Genomic DNA, 25,797 nt, shown 5'->3' with positions numbered 1-25,797 from the left:
CCGGGCAGGGTGCCAACCCACCGCAGGACACACACAAACACACCCACACACCAAGCACACACTAGGGACAATTTAGAATCGCCAATCCACCTAACCTGCATGTCTGTGGACTGTGGGAGGAAACCGGAGCGCCCGGAGGAAACCCACGCAGACACGGGGAGAACATGCAAACTCCACGCAGGGAGGACCCGGGAAGCGAACCCGGGTCCCCAGGTCTCCCAACTGGGAGGCAGCAGCGCAACCCACTGCGCCACCGTGCCGCCCGTTATATAGTGCCATTCTATCTATCTATCTATCTATCTATCTATCTATCTATCTATCTATCTATCTATCTATCTATCTATCTATCTATCTATCTAATCCTGCCAACTACGCTAAAATATCCATCCATCTGTTATATAGTGCCATTCTATCTATCTATCTATCTATCTATCTATCTATCTATCTATCTATCTATCTATCTATCTATCTATCTATCTATCTAATCCTGCCAACTACGCTAAAATATCCATCCATCTGTTATATAGTGCCATTCTATCTAAAATATCCATCCATTTGTTATATAATGCCATTCTATCTATCTATCTATCTATCTGTCTATCTATCTATCTATCTAATCCTGCCAACTACGCTAAAATATCCATCCATCTGTTATATAGTGCCATTCTATCTATCTATCTATCTATCTATCTATCTATCTATCTATCTATCTATCTATCTATCTATCTATCTATCTATCTATCTATCTATCTAAAATCATTGTACAAAATCGTTGCACTTTCAGGCTTAGGATTTTATATATATATAGATTAGATGTGTGTGTGTGTGTGTGTGTGTGTGTGTGTGTGTGTGTGTGTGTGTGTGTGTGTGTGCGTATGTGTGTGTGTGTGTGTGTGTGTATGTTGTGGCAGGCAGCCAGGGTCCATGCCCAGCCGGGACACCCCTGCACACTATATCCAGGGGGAGCAGCCCTGGACAGTGCAATAGCTCCCCCTGTACACTAGATGGCCACCCCCCTGGGTTGGAGCGGTGCCTCGGTTTCCCACAGGACTCCATGGGAATTGGTGTTGGGTGCAGCCCTGTTGGGTCCCACAGGCACCGCCAAGGGGTGTTGTGTTTGGAACTCCTGAGCCCATGTGGGCAGCCTATCCATCACACCTGGAAGTGCAGCCAGAACTCAGTGATCAAGCACCTGGAGCACTTCCGTGTACCCAATAAAAGGAGCCAGCGACCACCACTCGGCGGCCAGAGTCGGGTGATGGAGGACAAGGTTGCCTGGGAGGAGTGGTGGTGCCAGAGAGGGGTAAAAGAAGAGTGCTTTGTTTACATGTGTACTTAGTGCTTGGGACTGTGTTGTGTCTGTGGGTACGGGGAAGACGAAGAAAAATAAAAGGTTGTTTATTTTATACGTGCCTCCCGTGTCTAATCTGTGTCGGGTCGGGCGCTATATAGCGTCCTCTTACAATGTATATATTTTAGTTAAATATAGAATAAACAGTGATGGGTGCCAATGAGTTTTGTCAGTTTCAAGTTATTTCAGAGACATTTGTGGGGTCTTCTTTTTTTCAACTGTGTCCACATCTGTAAAGCTGACATCGAATAAGACACGGTTCTACTATTCAGACATTTCACCAATCTGATTTTGGAACATGTGTCCGCTTCCTCGGATGTGCTCCTTTTGCACAAAGAATGAACGGCCGCAGTGCACTGCTATGGTCGGATATTTCTCATCCTGCCCACAACACCAAACAAATTCCCAGATTTCCTTTGCTCTTTCCACACAATGAGGAATTTTTGGATCATTTTCTGTGAGATGTTGTTCAGAGTCTCATGTGAAATGAGCTGAGTTGGAAGCTTTGTGCGCATTGTTCTACAAATTGCTAATTTTGGTCTCCTTCTTGTCTTTTTCATGTTTTAGGTGATACCGTCGTTGAATGTGGCCAGCATTACTGGGAAACAAAGGCACAGAAAGACTGCAAATCCTATAGTGTTGGGGTGGCATATAGGAACCTGGGGAAGTTCGATCAGCTTGGCAAGACCAACACCAGCTGGTGTATCCACGTTAACAACTGGCTGCAGGCCTCCTTCGCGGCCAAACACAACAACAAGGCCAAAACGCTGGAGGTGGCCGTACCAGACAGGATAGGTGTCTACATTGACTTTGAAGGAGGTGACATTTTCACATATAAACTTTTGTAATTGTAAGAAAGTGATGTGGAATGGAGGAAAAGCAAGTCCTTGATTGGCCACCAAACTAACTCAGAGTCTTCCTTTCATCTTGTAGGTCAGCTTTCATTTTACAACGCAGAGAATAAACAGTTGCTGCACACGTTCAAAACGAAGTTCATGCAGCCAGTTGTACCGGCTTTTATGGTAAGAATTTGTTCCTCCATGAATTATAATTTTATTTTATTTATGGGTGCATTTCAAGGCCTCAAGGACTGTGACGGTGCGGGTCGGCTGCACGCTACCGGTTGTACCCGCTACGGCCGAGGATGAGCCAGCGGATGAGGACACCACACACACATAGCAAGGGGTAGGCGTATAAGAGCACCAGTGCGTTTATTAAAAATCCAACAAAACAGAACCGTGTTCAAAAGTGCAGTGCAAATCTTCGATAATTACATACAGTTAGCATTTTGAATGTGTGTAAATGTGTGAATGGTTGCTCAATGACAAGTGTAACACATGTTAAGAAAACTTTCTGTAAATCACGTTGCAATCCTAACGTGTTGCACCTGTGCACTGTTAATACTCGAAACGTTTACTAGCTATAGTAGCCGGTAAAAGTCAATGAGCAACCATTCAAAATGCTAGCACTATAAAAATTGCCAGACTTAGTTTTAGTAAATGAAATCACCAAATGTTAGCTGTCTCACAGTAAGTAACAACAATAACGTTCATAAAAGAACTGCTGTGTCAATGAAGCAAAGTTTGCAAAGCTTGTATTTATACCGGAAAGATGCAACTCAGTTTTTCCGCAGTCATGTCCTCGTTCCGGAGTGTCACTCTTTGACTGTTCCGAAAAAAACAACGTAATGGTCCATCATCCTCTGCTGATGCCATGCAGTGTAACTTCAAGGCCGTCGATCGATGTCTGTTCGCATGTGTCGTCAGAAATCGCACAGAATTAGAAGTACCTCCGGTTTCAGACAACGAAAATGCGTCTGTTTTGTTGTTTTTGAGCTATTACACTTTCATTATATGAATCACAAATAAATCCAGAAAAATATGTGTAATTTTAAGTTTATGACTGCTATTTGTTACCACAGAATTAAAAAATACCTTATTTTCCCTCATTTTATTCTTTAATCAAAAATCTAAATCTAAAAATTCCTTTCATTTTTGTTTTTTCGTTTTTGCATCTACAGTCCGTGTACTTTTTGGTATTTGAAATTTCATTTTAGAAGCAAAAGCGAAAAAACGGAAATGAAAAGAAATTTCAGATTTAGATTTTTGATTAAAGAATAAAATGAGGGAAAATCAGGTATTTTTTAATTATATGGTTACAAAAAGCAGTCATAAACTTAAAATTACACCTACTTTTCTGGATGTCACGCATTTATAGCTTTTGTCACCTCTATCTCCAAATGTGTGGCAGAGAGTCGACAGCCCGAGATTTGCTCAGCACAAATTTTTCTAACATTTCTCGCAGAAAAACCTCTCGCTTCTCCGTGTTTATTATATGACAGACGCTCAGATATAATTTTCGATGGCAGGCCTTGTTTTGCCATCTCTAAAATCACGTCTGAGTACTGTTCCAACGTCATGATGATGGTCCAGTCAACACACCAGTGACCAGTGTTTGCAGCAAGTGGCGCATTACCTGACTAGGTTGTTGACCTACAAAAACGTCCAGTTCAGACAAAATAAATAAAGGGCGTTTTCTCATTCTCGTTTCTTGCAGTTTTCTTTTCTGATGTGCGAAAGAACAAAAGGATATTGTTTTGCGTTTTTCATTTTTCCCTTTTAAGTTGAAAATCAAATAAGTGTCTCTTTTTCTCTTTTAAATGATATTTTCTGAAACGAAATTTCAAATACCAAAAAGTACACGGACCCATTACCATCAGTGGTTTTCATTTTCGACACATTTTTCAATTTTGCCATCATTGTGCTTCGTACACTGTTGTTCATCCTACTTCGTAAATTGAAGTGCTTTTGCCGTTTCTTAAACGTTTAATAATTTCAATTTTTTGTGTAAATTCCAGCACTACACACATATGTTTATCGGCCATAACACTGTATAGTAGTTTAATTATAACAAAAGAGAAAAGCTACACAACGCTATTAAAGCTGAAGGTGCGTCACTGATAATGATTTTAAAATGCAGCATGACACGTGGTGCTAGAGAAGAACGCCATCGTATTGTGTGGCAATAGTAATAGGTAGACGCTGGCGTGTGCAATGTTTTTGTTTTATTGTTTTACCCTGATAGTTAATCGAGTGACGGATAATCGAGGTTTTACTATCTTACTACATAATTCGCCAGTCTCCTCACTCACTCACTCACTCACGTCTGCCTGGAGCCGAATGCGCAGTCGCCTTCTGCGCATGTCCGAAAAACCTTACGAGTCCAACATTGCGGCTGGCGGCGGATTTACGGCCGTGAAAATTCAAAGAGAAAGGCGACTACGGCCGCGAAAATTCAAAGAGAAAGGCGACTACGGCCGCGAAAATTCAAAGAGAAAGGCGACTTCGACCGACATCCAACCCCAACATTGCGGGAGGCGGTGGATTTACGGCTGCAAAAATTCAAAGAGAAAGGCGACTTCGATTAAAGCTCTAGAGGCCTGAAAGGCGATTTCAACTACAGCTCAAGGCATAATTATGCATTCATTCAATACACCTATATCAGGTTTGTGGTGCTTATACTTATTATATATTATACTATTCCACTCGTGCCCGTTTCATCTTACGTTGTCGAAACAGGCTCTTTGTCTAGTAGTTCATAAAAAGAAATGTCTGTGGAGATTAAAAACAATCAAATCAATAAATCCATTAGAATCATTGAGGTAAAAATCCAGAGACAGTCTACCAAATACTGCCCTTTTAAACCTGGCGCCTCCTCCCCTCTATCCCGTTGCAGACCTCGCCGACCGACAAGTGCAGTTAACCTTCATATCATGGCTCCATTACCCCTCCATCGGCATCTGTGGGGCAACTTGTCGAGCCACACACACACACACACCTCTCCCGCCACTCACACTCGGCCGCCGTCAATCAGGCCCCTCCTACTTCCTGGCAGTCGCTCAGTAGGAGTGTCCTTTCTTCAGCTCCAGGCTCCTGCAGCCATGAAGCTCATTCCCGACCTCCTGCCTTTCGCTCCCTGCAGCATGGCCGCTCTTTGCTCTCTCTTCGCATCTCTCTTCGGTCATTTTTACAACTGCAAACAAAAGAATGCACATTCAAAATGGAAACATTCTGCTTGCTCTAAATGAAACCTTCTGTATTTGAGGACCAGAGGTCCGCGTGTTTTCTCATATTAATAATATTAAAACCCATTTCTGTAAAATAATTAATAAAACTTGATGTGATTTTCGCTCGGAGTAGCGAGGGTAGTCAGGATTAGAAATGAGTATATTAGAGGGACAACACAGGTATGACAGTTTGATGTCCAAGAGACAGAGGCTGGATCGAGATGGTCAGGGCACATGCAGCCGAGACATGAGGGGTACGTCAGGAAAAGAATGTTGAGGATGGAAGCGCCAGGCAAGAGGGAAAGAGGAAGGCCGAAGAGGAGGTTTATGGATGTGGTGAGGGAGGACATGAAGGCAGTCAATGTGGTAGAAAATGATATAAAAACAGAGATAGACAGAGACGGATAATACGCTCCCTAAATGGGAGCAGCCAAAAAGAAGAAGAGTATCTTCCATTAACAGACATTTTTCAGTGCAACATCCTAAATTGAATTACGAACATCCACAGGAATTCTTAACCCTGAAAATAAATCTATCAATCCATCCATCCATCCATCCTCTTCCACTTACCCGAGATTGGGTCATGGGGGCAGCAGCTTGAGCAGAGATGCCCACACTTCCCTCTCCTTGGCTACTTCTACTAGCTCTTCCCTCCAGCGTGTCCATAAATCTAAAGAGCTTGTCTGGAGAGGGGAAGGACCGGTAGAGAAACAATATCTGCCCCGAGGCACGAGAGGGCAGTCGCCGTGGTTGACGTTAGGGCCATGGGAGCAGAGCTTAGAAGCTCAACCCTGTGGGGGCTCGTGGTCACCAGCAGGGAACATCTGAGCAATCCAAGAACCCTGGACTGCAGCACTTCCGCCACACCAGGAAGTGATGGCGGAAGAGAATCCGGGAGCACCTGGAGTGCTTCCGGGTGCCCATGCAGCACTTCCGCCACACCAGGAAGATCATCAGGGAGGACCTGGAGCACATCTGGGTGCAACATTAAAGGGGCCGCCTCACTCCATTCGAACAGACGGAGTGAGGGAGGAAGAGGACAGAGCTTGTGGGAGAGGAGTGGAGAGACGGCAGAAAAGAAAGGAGAAGAAAAGAAAGAAAAGGACTGTGAGCGTTTGATTGGTGATTTGTGCACTGTGTGTGTGGTGCAGAAAGACTTTGGAGCAATAAACGTGTACTTTGGGACTTGTGAGTCTGCGTCTTTGTCTGTGTTCGGGCTGATCTTCCAACCCTCCGGCCTGCACTACACACCAACCATTTCACGTCTCTGCCGCTTGCGTATGTGGATTTCACTTTCACCAAGCAACAAATGATTTAATTCTCATGGATAGGCCTCTTCATTGGGAAGAAACACTACTTGTCCCTGATGGCAACATGAATTAGACGATCTGCAAGTCTCCGACTTTAAATTTAAAGCCAAACAATAACTACATACTTCTGTCATATCACCTATGTCCATATATTCGATCTCTTTTTGCTGTTCCGTTATTTCACCGAGTAATAATTTCCGTTTGTTAGCGCTAGTGCAATCTTTACTATCAGTTTTTTGAGACTTTCGAATTTTAGTATTTTCATAATCTCTAACCTGTTCTGCATGTTGTAGAACGCAGCCCGGACACAGACAGGCAGACATCGTTATAATCTCCCACACACATTTATTTACACGACTATTATTTACAAAAGTGCACACAACCCCCAAACTCCCCAAAAGTCCAGGCCCTCACACAATGCCTCACTCTCTTCAGGCCACCTCTTCTCCTTCTGCTCACCCGACTCCATCCCTCAAATGGAGGGAGGCAGCCCCTTTAATTCCCACCCGGATGTGCTCCAGGTGCCTCCCGATTAGCTTCTGCCGGCACTCCCCAGTGTGGCGGAAGTACCGGCTGCACACCCGGAAGCACTCCAGGTGTCCCTGGTCTTTCTCCCACCAGCACTTCCGGGTGTGGCGGAAGTGCTGAGGGCCAGTGCTTTTAAGGCATTGGGGCACCCCCTGGTGGTGATCACGGGCCCCTATAGGGTTGAGCTTCCAAAGCCACCAGGGTGGTCGCCCCCACATGGTCTGAGGGAGGCGTAAACCCTCCTCCGGTCCTCTGGGGCGTCCCAGCTGGTTAACACCCCCAGCCACCTGTGACAATGTGTATTACGCCAATGTTTTTGGACCTCTTTACGACGTTCTACTTTGTCTTCTACTCTTTGTCTTTTATTTCCGACCCCGCTTGGAGCTGAGAGCACAGGAACCGTGTCTGACAATCGCATTCACACGAATGAGAAGTGGTTATAAATGTTTGAGAGGAGTGCGGAACTTGTCAAAATCTCTTGGCCTAAAGTCTCGTCTTGCTGGAGGTGAAATTATCTCCGAGAAAGTCTCATGTCAGGATTTCCTTTTATAATAGAGAGGTCTTCTTTTTTTTTTTTTTTGTTTTACAGGTTTGGTGCGGAGGTCTAGCTCTGTCTACTGGAATCCAAGTCCCCAGTGCCGTAAGAAGCTTCCAGAAATCGGAAAATGGATTAGGTGGCTCGGGAAGCAGCCTCAACAATGGAGCTCAATGATGGCAGAAAATGCTTCCTTGACTTCCAGAGAGACACGTTCACTCGCTCCGCTGCTAGAACGTGATACTCCACCACTTGGCTACGTATAGAAAGTGTTAACCGATGCTGCTGCGAAGGCCTGGTTGCCTTTAGTGTTTGTAATATAAATCGAAAGAATTAGTTGTGTTTTTTTTTTTTCTTTTCAACCCTGCAGACGTTGAAAAGGGAGCGAATGTTAGAGACCCCAAATGCAAGCGCTTGGTTGATTCTGATCACATTTCGGACTTCGCTGACTTTTTAGTCACATGAATCCATCACTGTTGGGCTTACTTAATGCTGAGCAGGCTGTACTAAAATATTCGAGAAAATGCAAACTCAAAAATAACTGGCGATGAGGGACTGTTGGGGTTTTACCCACGTGCAAAATGACCTGCCTCAAATTATAAGGACGCATTAAATGTGTTTACAGAGTCCGACGCTCCTCGCCACATTTCCCGTTCTTGCTGTTTTTGCACAACTTTTGATTGTCTTCTCCATATACCTCTGCATTGGGCTCGTCGTTATTTACGTTCCAGATAATTTGTACTGGTTGACAGTATTTTTTGATTATAGTGCACAGCCCAAAAATAATTTCCGTTTATTCTTCATTATAAAACAATTACGAATTCTCAGTACCCCTTTGAATTCTGCAGAGTTCAAGTACGTTTCACGTCAATCCGTTTTCCATTTGAACCTTTATTTTTTTCATCTCCCCCTTTGACATATTCGGAGGATTCTGCATTTTTCACAGCTTTCGTTCCATTCACGTGATCTACAGTATATGTTAATATTTCAGACATTCATTTGTTCCTCCTTGGAATGAGCTGTGACGTCTTCCTGTATCACCCTACAGCTAGAACTGTGACATTGATTTTAGCCCCAAATCACATACCATGTGCAAATCATCAAAGAAGAAGTATTTGGTATTTTTCACAAACCTGGTATTGTGAGTGTCCCGACTAGAATGGAAAGCGGTGGCTTGTCTGACCAGGCGCCATAAGGAATGAAAATGGATGGACGGGCATTCCAGCTGGGTTGGTTGTCAGTACCTTTTCCCGGTCGGGAGGTCATAGTAAAAGGACACGGGATTGTTTAAGCAGAAGCAGAGACAATTACCATATTTTACTTCAGAAGATCCACAATCTATTCTCATACACTCAATAAACTAATTAATAAATGACTAGTAATTTAACTGCTAACAAATATTTAAGCATTTCTTATTTCAAGCATTAACTGTTTTTCCCGCAGCAGGCCCAGTTTGTTCACGGGTCTGTCCAGTGTGCTGGTTCTGGTCTGCACCCAAACTCTTCTGACTGCACCTTCGGCATCTGGCATTGTCTTGATGATTCGACGCATTACCTAGGAGTTGTGGGGTGTAGCATCATCTGCTATTAAAACAGTGTCTCCTGGTTCAAAATTTCTTCTTGATGTAAGCCATTTTGGACTTTCTTGTAGTATTGGCAAAAATTCTTTAGACCATCGTTTCCAAAAACAAATCAACCATGTACTGAACTTGCTTCCATACTGGTCATTTTTAGAAAACAGTCCCGGGGGCATGTTGGGCTGTGTCTTCAGTAACAGTAAATGATTGGCTGTGCGTGCCACCAAGTCATTTGGGTCATTCGATGTCTTTGGGAGGGGTCTGTTAATGATGATTGATTCCACTTCACACCTCACTGTTTGGAGACTTTCATCGTCAAATGTCTGTTGGTTGAGTATTGAGTTTAGAATCTTTTCTTCGGATTTGTCTTTCCCATACTCCACCTTGATGAGAGGCATATTTTCAGTATTCCCCATTTGTACACCCGCAGGGCATGGTGGGAGTTGTAGTCCAGATAGAGTACTTGGGTGCCACCAGGAAGAGTTGCAGGCAACCAATGTCACTACTTTTGGGGGCTTCCACTGGGCCTGGAAGTGCTTCCAACTTGCAATGCTGTGGCACCGGAAGGGTTCCTGGGTGGGCTGAGTCGGGAGGAAGGGGAAGTAGGAGGGGACATTAAAGGCATCCATTTATTAGACTATATCGGATGGACTGATGTAGAAGCTGGGCGGCACGGTGGCGCAGTGGGTAGCACTGCTGTCTCGCAGTTAGGAGACCCGGGTTCGCTTCCCGGGTCCTCCCTGCGTGGAGTTTCCTCCGGGTACTCCGGTTTCCTCCCACAGTCCAAAGACATGCAGGTTAGGTGCATTGGTGATTCTAAATTGTCCCTAGTGTGTGCTTGGTGTGTGTGTGCCCTGCGGTGTGCTGGCACCCTGCCCGGGGTTTGTTTCCTGCCTTGTGCCCTGTGTTAGCTGGAATTGGCTCCAGCAGACCCCCATGACCCTGTAGTTAGGATATAGCGGAATGGATGGATGGATGATGGAGAAGCTTGTTTTAACTTGAACTTGGGTTTTGTGGAGTTGTGTCTGGTGTTCGGGGCTTGGTTGCGCCCATTTGTGGTCACAGTATGTTTGCCTTTGTCATGCGAAATTGTGTTCTAAAGTTAAGCGTTTTCTATAAATTTTTAAAAATAACTTAACCCTCACTGGTACTTCATAATGGAGGATATTGGGGCATCACCGGAAAATAAAAGCTTAAAAACCATTCTGAATACGTCCAAAACATTTGTCGAGAATTGATCCGCATCTTGCGATTACATGCACATGGTAAACAACTTATGCATGTCATTTATTTTTGAATGAAAAACTATTATTAATATTAATTATTAATTAATTATTATTAATATATTAATATTATGAGATTCACTCATTTTAAAAGAAGGCCAACTATGGATGCCATCTCAGGACTGGTCTTCTTACACTAACCTTTGACCCCGCCGGGGCTCATATTCCTCTCAAAAGACCAAATCACAGTAAACTTTTTCATGCTACATGATTGGTTCTGTTTTGATTAATTTCCGTATTTATGTGAGAATTCACACAAGAGAGTAAAAAACGTATTCTTAACATGAGAAAAAAAGTAGCAGGAATATGCGATAAAACCATTATTATCACAAACGTGTGTCGGAAGGCATGTTTCCTTATATTGAAACTTTTTCCGGCGATGCCCCATGCCCCCATAGCTTTCTTTGCAGAGCACCAGCGTGTGTAAGACATATTTGTTTTCATTTATAGGAAACGCTTAAATTTCAAGCACAATTTCACATGGCAAATGCATATATACCATGTTTGTGATGAAATATCTTCAACTTGAAAAATTTTGAATGTATCCTTTAATTTGAAATGCTGTTTTAGCAATGTCTGTTTTGGCCTTCGCATCCATTCCCATTCCTTGGGCCAATAGAACAAGTACTTTTCTAAAGGTCGATTTTGTACTATCGCTGTATGAGCGTACATTTTATTTGTAATTGCAACTTCACTTTCGAGATAATAATAATAACTCTTTACATTTATGTCAAAGCGCTTTTCGTAGTAAAAGGGAAACCACTTCTATCACCACTAATGTGCAGCATCCACCTGGATGATGCGACAGCGGCCATTTTGAACCACTACACTCATCACCCATTAGGAAGTGAAGGGGTGAGAGATAGCAAGCCAGTTACAGACAGGGGATGATAAGAGGGCTAGAATGACTAGGCCTTGGTGCAGCACATCGGGATACACCCTACTCTTTACGAAGGATGCCCAGGGATCTTTTATGACCACAGAGAGTCAGGACCTCATTTTTATAAGGACAGATCTGAGGGTTTTGTTAGGATTTGTTAGGGAAAATACTCAAGAGTCCAGTATGGAAACCTGTATTGTGGTCTGCATATTGATCTGGCATAATTTTACACCGGATGTCCTTCCTGACGTAACCCTCCCCATTTATCCGAGCTTACGACCGGCACTGTGGCTGGGTTAAAACTCAAGAGTCACCATTAATAATGAAATTCAGGACGTCATTTATTACAGGAGGCTTGAAGGTTGTCAGCGCAGTGCACTCAATCAGCTCGAATAATAAACCAATGGCCTTAAATAAAGTGGGTTCATGTACAAAATACAATTTAAGCAGCATTTTGGTTTGCACCAATCAGAACGCCCATAAATGATATGCAGGGTGTGACAGTTTAATTCCCGTAATTCGTGTCGCCTGTGTGCCTCCAATCTTGACAGATGAAGCGGGGCTAAAAGTTGTAACTGGTGTTTCTTCAAACGAACACACGTTTAACACGGTGGTGATGAAACGTGGCATTTTCAAAACAATACGGCAAAGTGTATCGTGGAAAAAAAGGAAAAACGCATGTCACGCTCGCAGTTTAAGACCACGCTCGTGTGATTTTCTTTTCTGGCCATGGTGAACTCGGTGTTTTGCAATTTTGTGATAATCAATTTTGTCACCTTGTCCTGTTACACCTGTTTCCCAGACAGTTCCCAAGGATTATGTTGAGCTCTTTTGTAAGTAATTTTGGAAAAAAAGTGTCTGCTAAGTGAGTAAATCAGTGGTTCTCAACCCGCGAAGTAACAAAAAAGCGGGCGCAAATGTTGCCATATGTGGTGTAGTTTCGCTACTCATAGGGAAATTTTAAACTTGTAGCGGTGTATCGGCAGCAAAAAATATAGGAATACATTTTATTAGGGTTTCAAAAAAAACTGTTACGAAAACTCGGGTCGCAAATACTTAAAGGTTGAGAAACGCTGGAGTAAATGTAAATGGGGGAAAGACTTTGTTGTCTCCGTTCTCTGTGAAAACTTGAGATGAGGAACACGTACCTAAATGATCATTTTTTAGATGGACTATGTCTTTAAGTGAGCATTGAATGCTACATTGTTCATTTACAACAATCACAGAATTAAACTGGAGTGTACCTAGTGTGAATCGGTAAAATGTTCTGGTACTGGAATTCAGTGGGAATGGAGGTGGAGAGTCAAAGTGTCATAAACTAATAGGAGCAGTGAGCAGCTGTTTAGAAAAGCTCTCTTTGAATTATTAAATGTGGCCGAAAGTGCATTGAGCGAGTTAAAATTCCAGCGATCCCCGATGATAATAATGTGAAAAAGGGTAAAGTGTCGAGGTGTGGTGTTATGATGGGGTGGGAAAATAGAAAAGCCGAGCAAATCTGACGACAGTAACGCCGATGTCACATGATATGACTTCTAGTCGGGATTGCAGCTGCACGTCAGTTTACGCGACTGAAAATCCGCTCGACATGACACAGTTGTGCCCGCCCCTTTTTGCGACAGCCAATAGCGTGCTGCCTGCTGGAGCTAGTGCTGTATGTAGGGTTAACAGTTACAGTGAGTTCAGCTGCCGTCTTGGCCAGTTTTCTTTCTTTATTTCGATTCTGTCGTGGTACGTAGAATACAAAACATTTGACAGCTTTACTTCTGTTATTTTGTGAGGTCTAAAACACTCTTGTTTCTTTTTTTCTCATCATTACAGTAGATGCATTGTACTTCCGGAGGGGCATTCTTTGGTTGTCAGCATTCATATACACAGATGATTCATATACACTATGACTGGAGACAAAATCAGACGAGTTTGATTTAGTCGGAGTGAGTTGCATACTAGTTGGAGGGCATGTCACACACCATGACTGGAAACTGACTGCCTCCGATTCGCTGAGATTATGTAAATTAATGAAGGCAATGACTGAAAAGCCAAGTAGCCCTCACTGGGACATGTGACAGGGCGGAGATGGAGCTCAGGGGGCGGGAACGGAGCTTAAGGGGGTGTGGACAGACAAAGCTAAGATTTTGTAAATTAATGAAGGTAACGACTGAAAAGCCAAGTAGCCCTCACTGGGACATGTGACAGGACAGAGATGGAGCTCAGGGGGCGGGGACAGACAAAGCTAAGATTATGTAAATTAATGAAGGTAATGACTGAAAACTGCTGCAAAAGCCAAGTAGCCCTCGCTGTGGGACACAGGACAGGACAGAAACGGAGCTCAGGTGGGCGGGAACGGAGCTTGGGGAGGGGGGGTGTGGATTTTCATACCCGCCGATGTAACGCTGTCCTCATTTGCATGGTTAGTTGTGGTTGGTTCGGAGTTAGCCACCCCATCCCATCCTGCTTACACAGATTTTCTTCGTTTTCCTCTTAAAATAATTGGTTCATAAAATGCAGCACAAGCTCCAAAATAGCCACCTAAAAAACATCAGTTGCTTAGGCATCAGTGTAATTAAATATTTAATGATAATTAAATATGAATACATTTCTCAAGTCACATTTATGAATGAGTATCTTTCTACTGTCATCTGTTGAAATGTACATTGTGCTGTTAACTTGTCGTTACATCATTATAGTTTGTGGGATTTGAACTAAGGTAACTCCTAACTACCATTTTTACTCCTGTACCACAAACCCTTGTGTAAGACGCGCACCCTAATTTTTACAAAGAAAATCGCAAAAACCGTTTTGCCCCGTGTACGAGGCGCGTTGTGATTGTATGGGAAACATGTAGGGCATGTTTTCCACAAAATGCCCTTCTGTTTTTGTTGCATGACAAAAGTTTTTCTTTCTTCCATTGTGAGAGAGCGCGAGCGAGAGAGAGAGTGTGAACGAGAGAGAGCATGAGCGAGCGAGAGAGAGAGAGAGCGTGAGCGAGCGAGAGAGAGAGAGCGTGAGCGAGAGAGAGAGCATGAGCGAGAGAGAGAGCGTGAGCGAGCGACAGAGACAGCGAGAGAGTGTGAGCGAGAGAGAGAAAGAGAGAGCGAGAGAGAGAGAGAGACAGAGAGCGTGAGTGAGCGACAGACAGCGAGAGAGTGTGAGCGAGCGAGAGAGAGAGAGCGTGAGTGAGCGAGAGAGAGAGAGAGAGAGAGAGCCCAAGCAGAAGAAGTAAACATTACAGAAAAAAATTTCCTCGTTTATGACGCGCACCTGATTTTCTAATACTAATTTTCGGGAAAAAATGTGCGCATGGTACACGCATAAATACGGTAATGATACTTTATTTCACATAAGTTATGGTTCTTTGATGTCGACTTTCTGTATGTGAAGGCTTGGACTGTTACACATTCATATTTTCAAGATGCACTTCCATATTATTGTGTATTAATGTTGTGGCTATGGCCAAAGATTAAGAAACCACGTACTTCGTTGAGACTAATGTAAAGGAATTGGACTGACTGTGTTTTATTCACAAACCCCATCCCGGTCCACCACCCCCCACCCCACCAACTCCATCCCAGCCACATTACGCAACTCGCAAAGGGGGACCCCCCCCTCTCAGAAAAGCCGTCTAATGAGACACAGCTTTATGCGGATCTGGCTTGTTCAGTTATGTTGTGCATGCAGGACATGTAAAGATTTGTCAAGTGAATGAATAAATAAGATATTAAAAGATATTAAAAGTTGGGACGCCAGCAGGGTGGTCCCGTTGAATTCCTCTAAATGCAAACAAAAGCAGCGAATGATGGCGTGATTTCAATACTGATCTCCAAAAGGAAAGAGCCTGAGAGCTACTGATCTTCTTGATCAGGATGGCGGCCTGTCCTGTGGTCAGCTCAGTCCATCAATAGACCCCCTTTTTTGAGCTTTTGGCCAAAATGGGGTGGAGTCAGTTGCCCTTTTCTCGAAGCTATGGAGAAAAAAGGAGACGACACGAACACAATTAACGATGGCGCCCCCTCTCTCCCTGGGGTGGTTATGACAGACCTCTCTGATGAGCTCAGAAGATGCACCTCCAGGAATTAGGATTTTTGCAAAGTAGTCCATTTAAATCCAAAATGTTTTTGAAAAAGCAGATTGTGTGGTTGTCCTATCCAAAGGATTTCCATTGTTTTTCTCCTTGGTTTGACTTCTCTGGTTCCTTTCTGATTTGCTTTGCAACGCCTGTCTGCTCCATTACCATCATTCAAACTGAAATAGTGTAGACGTCATCATTCAAAAGCCTTTGGTATGTAACCAGAAAACCCTCAGAATAACGTCGCTTGTTTAAGTTCCACAGATTTACTTTATTTTTGTAAAGAAGAACCGGACAGCTTTGCTTCATACAACTGAGAGCTGCTATCTGGATGAATGGTCCACAGTCCCTGGAGGTCGATCTCTTGCTGGGTGATTTTAGCCTCTTGCCTCCTTTTTTTGTGTGTATCTGCATCACAGGATGTTGCTATTAAGGAGATAATGAAGTTGCAACATTCTGTGCCCTACAAGATTTGAAGTATTAACCTTGTACAGAAATCATTTATTCCAAAGAATAAAGAGGATAATTTGACTGTTGTGGTGGTTTGTGTCATATATTTGGGTGCGGACCCTGATTGCCTTTAGCTTACAACAGGTCACTTCAGTCTGGTCTACAGACAGACAGGCAGTCATATAGATAGATAGATAGATAGATAGATAGATAGATAGATAGATAGATAGATAGATAGATAGATAGATAGATAGATAGATAGATAGATAGATAGATAGATAGATAGATAGATAGATAGATAGATAGATGTGAAACGTGTTAACTTAGATAGATAGATAGATAGATAGATAGATAGATAGATAGATAGATAGATAGATAGATAGATAGATAGATAGATAGATAGATAGATAGATAGATAGATAGATAGATAGATAGATAGATAGATGTGAAACGTGTTAACTTAGATAGATAGATAGATAGATAGATAGATAGATAGATAGATAGATAGATAGATAGATAGATAGATAGATAGATAGATAGATAGATAGATAGATAGATAGATAGATACTTTATTAATTCACATTCTCCAGCAGCAGCATACTGATAATAACAATATTAAATTAAAGAGTGATAACAATGCAGGTGTACAGACAGACAATAACTTTGAATAATGTTAACATTTACCCCCCCCAGGTGGAATTGAAGAGTCACATAGTGTGGTAGATGAACGATCTCCTCAGTCTGTCAGTGGAGCAGGACGGTGACAGCAGTCTGTCACTGAAGCTGCTCCTCTGTCTGGAGATGATCCTGTTCAGTGGATGCAGTGGATTCTCCATGATTGACAGGAGTCTGCTCAGCACCCGTCACTCCACCACGGATGTCAAACTGTCCAGCTCCGTGCCAACAATAGAGCCTGCCTTCCTCACCAGTTTGTCCAGGCGTGAGGCGTCCCTCTTCTTTATGCTGCCTCCCCAGCCCACCACCGCGTAGAAGACGGCGCTCGCCATAATCGTCTGATAGAACATCTGCAGCATCTTATTGCAGATATTGAAGGACGCCAGCCTTCTAAGGAAGTATAGTCAGCTCTGTCCTCACCAGTATTGGCAGTCCAGTCCAGTTTATATCATCCAGCTGCACTCCCAGGTATTTATAGGTCTGCACCCTCTGCACACAGTCACCTCAGATGATCATGGGGTCCATGATGGGCCTGGTCCAATGGTTCAATTATTCAGTGCATACAGTGATGAGCCAAAACTTTAAGACCACCTGCCTCCAACTCTATAAGACTCCTTAAGGTGCCCTGTGAGATCAGCCACTAAGACATTAGCAGCAGATCAGGCTTCATTCACACCTAAGCATGTCTCTTGTCCATTGGCTTGCAACTGTTTCTATTCCCCGCACCCCGTGAAAATGTTTTTTATGTTCGGACCCCCTGCCAAAGTAATATCACATTTGAATTTGTCTGAACCACAAATTGAACCACATACATACCATTACATAGGCTTGCACCCCAGCCACTAGTCACCTGCCTGACTCATGCCCCTCGCTGCCTTTCCTCATCACCTACAGGGACCCCCACGAGTCCTGCTCCCATCTCCCGCCACCATACTTCGGCCTCCAGCTGGGTGAGGTCTAGACCAGTAGGTTGCTCCCACTCCTGTTAAACTCAACAGCGTCTGCCACATGGACCTGTTATGGGATTTCTAATTCTTAACTACTTGCCTTTCCTCTTGTCCAGTGGGGTGTCCCAAGCCAGATTCGTGTCCCTCAGTGCCTACAGGGACCCCCGTGGGATATCTGAAGCAGAAGATCACCCCTGCTTCTGCTCCTTTTACATTCAACACAAGCGACCTCCACCTCCACATTGACCATCCGCCACACGGTCCTCTTCGGGGTCCTTATTCCCAACTGCTTGCCTTCACTCTAAACCAGAGGTTCCTAAATTTATTCTATGCCCTGCACCCCTAGAAAATGTTTGATTTATTTTTGCAAACATTTGAATATGTTTGAACCACAAATTGAACCACATACATACTATCATATGGGCTTGCACCCCAACCACCTCAGCCGGTCACTGCTGGGGTGGCCCAAGCCATACTCGTGTCTATCAGTGCCTACAGGGACCCCCGTGAGTCCTGCTCCCATCTCCCACCACTATACGTTGGCCTCCAGCTGGGCAATGTCTGGAGCGGTACGTTAACACAAGCGACCTTGACCCCCACTTCAATCATCCTCCTAACGGACGTCTTTGGGGGTCCTCATTCCTGACTGCTCGCCTTCACTCCAGTCTCGTGTCACCCAACTTTTTCTATACCTTCCACCCTTGAAAATGTTTGATTTATGTTCATACCCCTTACTAAAGTGACATCACATTCAAATATGTTTGAACCACAAATTGAACAACATACAGTGGTGTGAAAAACTATTTGCCCCCTTCCTGATTTCTTATTCTTTTGCATGTTTGTCACACAAAATGTTTCTGATCATCAAACACATTTAACCATTAGTCAAATATAACACAAGTAAACACAAAATGCAGTTTTTAAATGATGGTGTTTATTATTTAGGGAGAAAAAAAATCCAAACCTACATGGCCCTGTGTGAAAAAGTAATTGCCCCCTTGTTAAAAAATAACCTAACTGTGGTGTATCACACCTGAGTTCAATTTCCGTAGCCACCCCCAGGCCTGATTACTGCCACACCTGTTTCAATCAAGAAATCACTTAAATAGGAGCTGCCTGCCACAGAGAAGTAGACCAAAAGCACCTCAAAAGCTAGACATCATGCCAAGATCCAAAGAAATTCAGGAACAAATGAGAACAGAAGTAATTGAGATCTATCAGTCTGGTAAAGGTTATAAAGCCATTTCTAAAGCTTTGGGACTCCAGCGAACCACAGTGAGAGCCATTATCCACAAATGGCAAAAACATGGAACAGTGGTGAACCTTCCCAGGAGTGGCCGGCCGACCAAAATTACCCCAAGAGCGCAGAGACGACTCATCCGAGAGGTCACAAAAGACCCCAGGGCAACGTCTAAAGAACTGTAGGCCTCACTTGCCTCAATTAAGGTCAGTGTTCACGACTCCACCATAAGAAAGAGACTGGGCAAAAACGGCCTGCATGGCAGATTTCCAAGACGCAAACCACTGTTAAGCAAAAAGAACATTAGGGCTCGTCTCAATTTTGCTAAGAAACATCTCAATGATTGCCAAGACTTTTGGGAAAATACCTTGTGGACTGATGAGTCAAAAGTTGAACTTTTTGGAAGGCAAATGTCCCGTTACATCTGGCGTAAAAGGAACACAGCATTTCAGAAAAAGAACATCATACCAACAGTAAAATATGGTGGTGGTAGTGTGATGGTCTGGGGTTGTTTTGCTGCTTCAGGACCTGGAAGGCTTGCTGTGATAGATGGAACCATGAATTCTACTGTCTACCAAAAAATCCTGAAGGAGAATGTCCGGCCATCTGTTCGTCAACTCAAGCTGAAGCGATCTTGGGTGCTGCAACAGGACAATGACCCAAAACACACCAGCAAATCCACCTCTGAATGGCTGAAGAAAAACAAAATGAAGACTTTGGAGTGGCCTAGTCAAAGTCCTGACCTGAATCCAATTGAGATGCTATGGCATGACCTTAAAAAGGCGGTTCATGCTAGAAAACCCTCAAATAAAGCAGAATTACAACAATTTTGCAAAGATGAGTGGGCCAAAATTCCTCCAGAGCGCTGTAAAAGACTCATTGCAAGTTATCGCAAACGCTTGATTGCAGTTATTGCTGCTAAGGGTGGCCCAACCAGTTATTAGGTTCAGGGGGCAATTACTTTTTCACACAGGGCCATGTAGGTTTGGATTTTTTTTTCTCCCTAAATAATAAAAACCACCATTTACAAACTGCATTTTGTGTTTACTTGTGTTATATTTGACTAATGGTTAAATGTGTTTGATGATCAGAACAATTTTGTGTGACAAACATGCAAAAGAATAAGAAATCAGGAAGGGGGCAAATAGTTTTTCACACCACTGTACATATTGTGCCATCACATGGGCTTACACACTGACCACCTCAGCTGGTCACCACTGGGGTGCCCCAAGCCTGACTCGTATCCCTCAGTGGCTACAGGGATTTCCATGAGACCTGCTCCCATTTCCTACCACCATACTTTGGCCTCCAGTTGGGCGACATCTGAAGCAGAAGTTCACCCCTGCTCCTGCTCCTTTTTCGCTCAACACGAGCGACCTCATCGGCCACCTCGAGCATCCACCACATGGTTCTCTTCAGGGGTCCTCATTCTTGACTGCGTGCCTTCACTCTAAACCAGAGGTTCACCACTCAGGTCCTCAACAATGAAGATCTTGTGAGATGATCACCCTCGGGGAATCGCGGCACATGGCCATAGTGCCGTAACTGACGCTCCCTCACAATGCAGGTCATGTGCCTCATTCGGGACTCCTTGAGCAACACAAAGTCAAACCAACGGTACCCAAGGAGACACACGTGAAGGAGTCCAGTCTTCATCTCAGGTCACTGGATAGCGTCCATGTCTCATAAACAGGAAGCACCAGGACTTTAAAGACTTGGACCTTCGTCCTTTTTCAGAGATATCCAGAGCACCACACACCCCTTTCCAGCGACCTCATAACCCACCATGGTCTCCCAGTTTATCTACTGATTTCATAGGAAGAGTCACCAGAGACATGAATGTCACTGCTGAGGTAAGTAAACCTCTTGACGAGTTCAACACTCTCTCGTGCAAACAGACACACTGCTGATGGCCGTGCCTAAGAGGTCATTAAAGGCCTGGCTCTTTGGTTTTTATCAGGACCCTCGCAAGCCCAGACCCTCAGACTCCTCGCTCAGTCTCTCGAGACCCCCGATCAGAGCCTCCATGGACTCCATGAAGATCACAGCATGAAATGTGAAGTGAAGGAGCCAACAGAAGGCCAACTAAGTCAGGGCCTCAAACTCCCACCAATTTCACTCCAACCAGTTGCTTAATTAGGAACAGATTCTTGTTGTCAATTTAATTCCATGGCTTGTTGCTGCTCTCATTTTGAAACAACAACATCTATATATATAATTCACTAAGTCCATGGCAAGCAAGACGCATGCAAGACAGAGCCCCGCCCACCAACAATTCACTAAGCAGCCGACCATGGCACGTACGACAGAGACTATGGGATACGCACGGCAGAGCCATGCCCGCCAACTCACAGAGCCCCGCCCGCCAACAATTCACTAAGCAGCCAACCATGGCACATAAGACAGAGACTATGGGATACGCACAGCAGAGCCATGCCCGTCAACTCACAGAGCCCTGCCCACCAACTCTAAGACATTGGGATACGCACGACAGAGCCCCGCACGCCAACACTATATCCCTCCTCCCGCCTCATGGGATATGCACGACCGCGTCCACCTCAGAAACTGTTTTACACGCTACATACAGCGATTCCCATCCGCGACAAATATGCTTCTTCTTAGATGGTTCTGCAGGAACAGAGAAAACCTTTGTCTACAAAAACCTGATTCATACCATACTAAGAGCATAGTGTTTTTGTTGGCTTGCCCACCTGCCTGCCCGCCTGACTGTTACTAGCATTCACCGCAATGTACTGGAGTGTAAAACTATAGCAGCTGCTACCTCACAAACTGTCCTTATTCCCCGGATTTCCCTGTATTATTCACTAAATAGCCGACCATGGCACACAAGACAGAGACCATGGGATACGCTAAAAGCAGCCAGAACTGCAAAGAACAATGAAAAGTCAAAATGGCTCAGAGTTACATGTGGACTGTAGCAGAGACGAAAGCGACTGAGACGGTGTTTGGTGAGGTGTTGCGTGCGGGCACATGAGCATGACGCGGGAGGAGGGTTACAGTTGGCGGGTGGGGCTCTGTTGTGCGTATCCCGTTTTCCGTCACGGACAATTATACGTTGCTCTCTCCAGAGTTCCATCTTTGCATTCACTCACAGTCGTATCCTCAAACCCACCCCATTTGGACAACTGTGCCTTTCAGGAAGTGTTCACCCATCGATACATAATTATGCGGCGTATGCCACGCCGCGAGTTGGCTAGTTTATTTATAAAGCACATTTTCATACAAATGATGCCGCTCAGTGCTTCCCAAACTCAGTCCTGGGGACGTCGACAAAACGTTCATTTTGCAGCACTGACCACTGCATACAGTTGACCCCTCAATGACAATAAGAACAGAAATACAAAACCAAAAAAAGAACGCTTCCCATTTTAAAATGTGATGTAAGCCATTGCAGCAAAGATGACAAAGGTTACAATTCTGATTTAAATCCACTTAAACAGCCCAGCAAGGCTGGCGGCTACTAAAACTAATCTAAAAATACACTTGCATTAAGGACGCGTCTTTTGGCCGCCTGTATGATGAGAAGCTCTGCATACAAGCAGTTATGCAAGGCTCCTAACCCTGAGGCAAAATACTTCAAAAATTGTTCTATATAATTGGGCTTTTCCTCAAAGATGTATGAACATCAGGAAATTATATTGTTTTTTATTATTCTGCTCTTGTATATGTCAATGTCAATTTATTTATATAGCACTGTGGCAGGAAGCTGGGGGCCAGACCCAACCGGGACGCCTGGAAGGATCGGGAGGCGGTCTACACATTCCCCGGGCCACGAGGGGGCAACCACCCTGGATGATGAGGGAGAACCACAGGGACGGAGCAAAGAGGCTCAAACCCATTGGGGCCTTTGGCCACCGGCAGGGGGCGCCCTGAGCGTCGTAGAGCTTGGGAGACCTGCACTTCCGCCACACCATCCAGGGACACCTGGAGTGCTTCCGGGTGCTAGTGCGGCACTTCCGCCACACCAAGAAGTTCCGCCGGAAGGTCATCAACGAGCACCTGGAGCACATAAAAGGGGCCGCCTTCCTACAGTCGGGGAGCCAGAGTTGGGAGCGAGAGCAGGACGAAGCTCCTGTGAGGAGAGGAAAGGCGGCCCATGGACAGGTGAAGGCCCGAGTAAGGGTGTTTGGTGCGGGAAGCACTGTGAGTGTGCGGGACTTGTGTTTGGGGACACTTGTGTAATACAGCGTGTGTTTTATGAACTGTCGGTGTCCGTTTGGTTGTGTCCAGGCTGAACATCTCACAAGCACATTTAAAACAATATAGGAATGCTGTGGCCAAAGTGCTTTACAATAAAAAAAGAAGAAAACATACAATTAGAAGTAAGAAGTAAGAACTGTACGCTGCTATGCTAACAACAAGCCATGGATTACAAGTGACATCAAGGGCCTTTTGAACCAAAAGAAAAGGGCTTTTAAAGGCGGTGATCAGCATGAGCTCAAGCGCGTGCAGAAGGAACTCCGAGTCCAGCTCAGGGCGGCGAAGGAGCAGTACAGGAGAAAGCTAGAGCAGAAGTTGCAGAATAACAGCATGAAGGAAGTGTGGGATGGGATGAAGATCATCACTGGCTGCAGCTCGAAGCGGGGTGCCACCATCGAGAGAGACGTGAAGAGAGCAAACCAAATGAACAACTTCTTTAACAGGTTTGATCACCCTAACCCACTCTCACCTCGGAGTACTGCACCCTCCACCCATCCTTCTGCTGACACCAGCATAGCAGAGACATCCCCACCCACAATTACAGCAGCGCAGGTGAGCAGAGAGCTGAGGAGACTTCGTGCCAGCAAAGCAGCGGGTCCAGATGGAGTATCGCCATGACTGCTGAAGGCCTGTGTGTTGGAGCTGGGGAGCCCCCTACAGCGCATCTTCAACCTGAGCCTGGAACAGGGGAGAGTCCCGAGGCTTTGGAAAACATCATATATCACCCCAGTCCCAAAGGTATCACGTCCTAGTGAGCTGAACGACTTCCGGCCTGTAGTTCTGACGTCACATGTGATGAAAACCATGGAGCGGCTGCTGCTTCACCACCTTAGGCCACAGGTACGCCACGCCCTCTGCAGTTCGCATACCAGGAGAAGGTGGGAGTGGAGGATGCCATCATCTATATGCTATACCGATCACTCTCCCACTTGGACAGAGGTAGTGGTGCTGTAAGAATTATGTTTCTAGACTTCTCTAGCGCCTTCAACACCATCCAACCTCTGCTCCTCAGGGACAAGCTGACAGAGATGGGCGTAGATTCATACCTGGTGGCATGGATCGTGGACTATCTTACTAACAGACCTCAGTATGTGCGTCTCAGGAACTGCAGGTCTGACATTGTGGTCAGCAACACAGGAGCGCCGCAGGGGACTGTACTTTCTCCGGTCCTGTTCAGCCAAAATACATCGGACTTCAATACAACTCGGAGTCCTGCCACGTGCAAAAGTTCGCTGACAACACTGCTATCATGGGCTGCATCAGGAGTGGACAGGAGGAGGAGTATAGGAACCTCATCAAGGACTTTGTTAAATGGTGCGACTCAAACCACCTACACCTAAACACCAGCAAAACCAAGGAGCTGGTGGTGGATTTTAGGAGGCCCAGGCCCCTCATGGACCTCGTGATCATCAGAGGTGACTGTGTGCAGATGGTGCAGACCTATAAATACCTGGGAGTGCAGCTGGATGATAAATTGGACTGGACTGCCAATACTGATGCTCTGTGCAAGAGAGGACAGAGCCGACTATACTTCATTAGAAGACTGGCGTCCTTCAACATCTGCAATAAGATGCTGCAGATGTTCTATCAGACGGTTGTGGCGAGCGCCCTCTTCTACGCAGTGGTGTGCTAGGGAGGCAGCATAAAGAAGAAGGACACCTCACCCCTGGACAAACTGATGAGGAAGGCAGGCTCTATTGTAGGCACGGAGCTAGACAGTTTGACATCCGTGGTGGAGCAACGGGCGCTGAGCAGACTCCTGTCAGTCATGGAGAATCCACTGCATCCACTGAACAGGATCATCTCCAGACAGAGGAGCAGCTTCAGCAACAGACTGCTGTCACCATCCTGCTCCACTGACAGACTGAGGAGATCGTTCCTCCCTCACACTATGCGACTCTTCAATTCCACCGGGGGGGTAAACGTTAACATTATACAAAGTTATTGTCTGTTCTTTTACCTACATTTTCATTACTCTTTAATTTAATATTGTTTTTTTTGTATCAGTATGCTGCTGCTGGAGTATGGGAATTTCCCCTTGGGATTAATAAAGTATCTATCTATCTATCTATCTATCTATCTATCTATCTATCTATCTATCTATCTATCTATCTATCTATCTATCTATCTATCTATCTATCTATCTATTGTGACAGATAGAGGGCGCTGTCGTCCTCTTGAACCCTCTGACTTGACTCCAGACACCAGGTAAAAGTCCAGATATTATTTTTATTTGAACAATAATGTGCACAAAGCACCCTCCACTCCACAATACTCATAAATCACCAGTAATCAAACAATACAATCCTCCACACTCCCAGACGTGTTGCCACCCTTCCACCCAGCTCAGCTCGACGTCTGGGATTTCCCATAGTCCTTTTATAGTCCTTGACCCGGAAGTGTTTTGCCCTCTCTGTCCACGTGACTAGGAACACTTCCGGGTCATATAAAAACATTTCTTCTTCACCCCGGAAGCACGTCATTCTTCCTGTCGCTATGACTATGACGTACTTCCGGGTTATAGGGCACATAATAGTCTCTGAGCCTTCCTGCAGTGTCCCCTGGAGGTTCCCCTGGTATCCAGCAGGGTTGTGATGAAAAACTCCACTGTCCATGATGCCCTGCTGGAACTCGGGCACCTCTGTGTTGCATGAAGGGCTTCGCCTGGCGGC

General features: G+C 44.8%; 1 protein-coding gene and 1 long non-coding RNA gene across 5 annotated transcripts in view; both read left to right on the top strand.

Annotated features, from left to right (window-relative positions):
• Nucleotides 1-8,126, top strand: part of fsd1l (fibronectin type III and SPRY domain containing 1-like) — a 141,849-nt gene extending 133,723 nt beyond the window's left edge. For all 4 annotated transcript variants that reach the window (XM_051929806.1, XM_051929805.1, XM_051929804.1 and 1 more), the window contains 3 exons: nt 1,919-2,170; nt 2,285-2,373; nt 7,845-8,126. In XM_051929806.1, the coding sequence (XP_051785766.1) occupies nt 1,919-2,170; nt 2,285-2,373; nt 7,845-7,967 (464 nt within the window). In that variant the 3' untranslated portion in view covers nt 7,968-8,126. The remainder of the gene's footprint in view (nt 1-1,918; nt 2,171-2,284; nt 2,374-7,844) is intronic.
• Nucleotides 8,127-10,720: 2,594 nt separating this feature from the next.
• LOC127528798 (uncharacterized) lies at nt 10,721-16,123 on the top strand. Its single transcript, XR_007935409.1, has 4 exons — nt 10,721-12,383; nt 12,592-12,837; nt 12,868-13,677; nt 13,784-16,123. It is a non-coding gene; the product is annotated as an uncharacterized LOC127528798 (long non-coding RNA).
• Nucleotides 16,124-25,797: the final 9,674 nt, after the last annotated feature.

The sequence above is a fragment of the Erpetoichthys calabaricus genome, chromosome 7 (assembly GCF_900747795.2).
Source record: "Erpetoichthys calabaricus chromosome 7, fErpCal1.3, whole genome shotgun sequence".
NCBI classification, from domain to species: Eukaryota; Metazoa; Chordata; class Cladistia; order Polypteriformes; family Polypteridae; genus Erpetoichthys; species Erpetoichthys calabaricus.
Note: the sequence above shows the minus strand (reverse complement) of the source record. Positions and strands in the feature narration are given on the sequence as shown.